Genomic DNA, 3,460 nt, shown 5'->3' with positions numbered 1-3,460 from the left:
CGCACGCGGCTCTCATTGCCCAGGATGAATGCAGTGCTTCTCCCAGTGGACATAGGACAGAGGGACAGGGAGGCGGGAAGGTCACAGACCAGGCCGCGCTGCCGGCTGTGACGAGGGGGAAGGGGCCGTGAGCCAGGGACGCGGCGCCTCTGGAAGCTGGAAGAGGCCGGAGACGGTTCTCCCAGAGCCTCAGGACGGCCCGGCCCGGCCCTGCCCTGCCCTGCCCTGCCCTGCCCTGCCTGGGCGTGGCCCACGAGGCCCATGTGGAACCCCGGCCCCAAGCTGGAAACAAGGAGTGTGTTTCATCTTAGGGCGCTAAGTTTGGAGTAATTCTTATGGCAGCCACAGAAACCCTGTACGACACCCTAAAAATGAGCACACGGGAGAGCGGCGCTCTTGCTGGACAGTGCTGGCCCACATGTGTTGGCCTCACCAGCCGGCCAGGCTGAGGACCACACACTTGCCAGCGGAGCATGGGAAGCTCCGCGCACAGGCCCTGGGCGCCTCCCAGCAGTGTGCGTGGAGCAGGAAGCCATCTCCGCTGTCCTCCAGCATCAGGAGCGGGGTCTGCGTTACAGCACTGGGCCCGCGCAGGCCGACACGCGCATTCAGTCATGGGCCTGCAGTCACCATGCGTCACAGCGGCCATGCTCACGACTTACCAGGCGCCCCATCCTGAGAAGCCGATGGCCTGGATGACAGTCAGGACAAACTGGGCTCCGAAGATGAAGAAAAACGCCATGAAATTGAAGGAGCTGTCAGCCCTGGAGAGGAGAGGAAATGGCCGTGAGGGTGACCCGGCCAGGCTCCCGTCCCTAGGGACCGACCAACGCGGCTAGGCACGAGCTGCTGCACGCTGCCCTCTGAGGACACGCTGTACCCACGGGGCCCCCCGCACCTGAGGACGTCACTGCAGCTGGCACACAGGCTGCCTATCTCAATGACCAGAGCTTCCCCTGAAGATGGGGCCCCGTGAATTCGAGATGCCCCCCGCTCTGCCTGCTGCCCCAGGATGCCTGCAGTTCACAGAAGGAGGGTGGGAGGGGGCAGGGGAGTGTCTGGCCACGCAGGACCACTCCTGGGCAGTCCCCAGGCCTGCTGCGTGCAGTGCCTCGTGTGAGGCTGCCAGCTGGCCCAGACCTCCAGCAGTAACTCCCTTTAGCGTCATTGGATGTGAGTGGGTTCAGCTTCCTGTCCCCTCCGGGGACCTAACTCAGTCTGGGGGCCGGGGGCTTAGGGGCCTCAGCCTGCGTAGTGGGGGGCCGGCTGGGGTGAGTGCAGAGTGGTGGATTCCCAGCAGCCAAACGGGGAAACCACCCACGTGCCCGTCTACACGTAGGTGAACCACGCAACGCGGCTGACCAAACTGGAGTGTCACTTGACCATGGCAGGGGGGAGGCGCTGACACCCGCCACCACATGGATGGACCCCGAACACACAACGCTCAATGAGAGATGCCGACGCACAGGCCACACAGTGTGTGAAATGTCCAGAACAAGCACGTCCACAGACGGAATGGGTGTCAGGGAGCTGAGGAGGGGGTGGGGTGACTGCTGATGGGGATAGGGCTGCTTTTGGGTGATGGAATATTCTGGAACTGGAGGAGATGGCTGTACGACCTCATGAAGGCTCTAAAAACACTGAACTGTGAGGTGGGCGAGTCATGTGGAAGGTGAGGCACACCCCAACAGTTACTAAGACACGTGACACAACGGACGACAGCAAGCCGCCACCCGCAGAACCTAACAGGACCTGTCACCCACACTGGACGAGAGGGACGGTGTCCAGCACGTGGACAAGGGTGACAGGCACAGGTCCCGAGTGGGCGGCACGGCGGGCACACGCAGCTGGCGGTGTGCTGCCGCCCCGCTCGGCGCCGTCCCAGACGCGGCCACACTCACCGGAAGGCCTTGTAGGCGGGCCGGAACCAGCACACGTAGCCGCAGGGGGAGAAGAGCAGCAGCCAGAGCAGGGCCAGCCCGAAGTTGGCTCCCGAGCCACCGCCGATCCACCAGGCAAGGCAGGCGACGAGGTTGACTGCCAGGGTGGCGCAGTAGACTGGAGAGGGAGGGCGAGGGGGCTGAGCCGGGCCTCGGGCTCGGGACTCGCCCGCCCTCTGCACAGGGACCACGGCCAGAGGGGGCTCCAGGGGACAGAGCTCCCCACCCAGCCAGCCCCACCTGCTCATCCAGCACACCACACCGCCCCCTGGGACCAACTCTATCAGAGGGGATATCTGTCACCACCTCGGGTCCCACAGCCCGAAGACGGGGCAGCTTTGCAGCCTGGGCCTGGGTGCGGGAGGCCCCCCGCGCGCCCACCCGCCACTCACAGAGCCACAGCCGGTAGATCCGCTTCACCAGGACCTGGTGCTCGATGGGGATCTCGTCGGAGAAGTCCTGGTAGAAGCAGGGCTTCAGGGGCACGAAGCTGGGCAGCGGCGGGAAGTTGTTCTCCTTCCCTGCGGGAACACAGTGCCGTGGCGCCCTAAGCGACAGCCCAGGGCCTGCGCCACGCGCTCTCGTGGCAGCAGACTGTGCCGGCGGGACCCAGTTTAGGCCCCTGAGAGGGGACGACCCTAGGTTCCCGGGCCCAGCATCCTCACAGGGTCCTCATAAGGGGGAGGTGGGAGGGTCACAGAGAGATGGACGAGGCTGCGCCACCACCTGTGACAAGGGGGCAGGGGCCTCTGGAAGCTGGCAGAGGCCGGGACGGTTCTCCCGGGGCCTCGGGACGGCTCGGCCCCACCCCTCCTGGGTTCACCTCGTGAGGCCATGTGGGACCCCCGACCTCCAGCCTCTAGGACAGTGAACTCTGAGCAGTGCTTGTGGCCGTTTCTTCAGGCTGTCACGGGGCAGAGCCCATGCCCTGCTAATGCCCATCTGCACGGAAGGTTCTGGCACCTGGAGCATGTGAGTTCCCCGGGGCCAAGCACCAGATGGCCACATACCAACAACTGCTCCCTCACCACCAGGAGGCCAGAGAGCTCGGTGTCGCACGGCCCTGATCCCTCCTGAGGCACCAGAGGAGGGTCCTTCCTGTCTCTGCCAGCTTCTGGGGATTCTGGGCATCCCTGGGCTGGTGGCCACATCCCCCAACCTCTGCCTCCACAGTCACATGGTCTCTCTCTGTGTCTGTGTACGGAGCTCCCTCTTCTTATCAGGACGCCCGTCACTGGATCATGGCCACCCGACTCCAGCATGAACCCATTTTAACAAATACTCCTGTGAAGACACTATTTCCCAGCAAGGTCCCATTCCCAGGTACCAGGGGCGGGACCTAAACATATATTTTCAGGGACGAGGTCCGACGCGCAGCAGGAACCCAGTGCTGTCCCGGTGCTGGTCAGCGTGCCTCGGCTCGCACCCACCTCAGCAAGGCACGCATCCTGAGCACTGCCGGGCTGCCCTCAAGGGTCGCCAATCCGGCTGGGGGGACTGACAATCACCGAGACCAATGG

General features: G+C 64.4%; 1 protein-coding gene across 3 annotated transcripts in view; it reads right to left on the bottom strand.

Moving 5' to 3' along the window:
- Positions 1 to 3,460, bottom strand: part of SCAMP4 (secretory carrier membrane protein 4) — a 28,463-nt gene that overhangs the window by 7,188 nt on the left and 17,815 nt on the right. For all 3 annotated transcript variants that reach the window (XM_023538093.1, XM_011372619.2, XM_023538094.1), the window contains exons 3-5: positions 2,333 to 2,461; positions 1,902 to 2,058; positions 663 to 764 (exon numbers count right to left, since the gene is read on the bottom strand). In XM_023538093.1, coding sequence (XP_023393861.1) covers positions 663 to 764; positions 1,902 to 2,058; positions 2,333 to 2,461 — 388 coding nt within the window. The remainder of the gene's footprint in view (positions 1 to 662; positions 765 to 1,901; positions 2,059 to 2,332; positions 2,462 to 3,460) is intronic.

The sequence above is a fragment of the Pteropus vampyrus genome, unplaced genomic scaffold (assembly GCF_000151845.1).
Source record: "Pteropus vampyrus isolate Shadow unplaced genomic scaffold, Pvam_2.0 Scaffold212, whole genome shotgun sequence".
Classification (NCBI taxonomy): domain Eukaryota; kingdom Metazoa; phylum Chordata; class Mammalia; order Chiroptera; family Pteropodidae; genus Pteropus; species Pteropus vampyrus.
The sequence above is the reverse complement of the archived record's forward strand: the minus strand, read 5'-3'. Positions and strand labels throughout refer to the sequence as shown.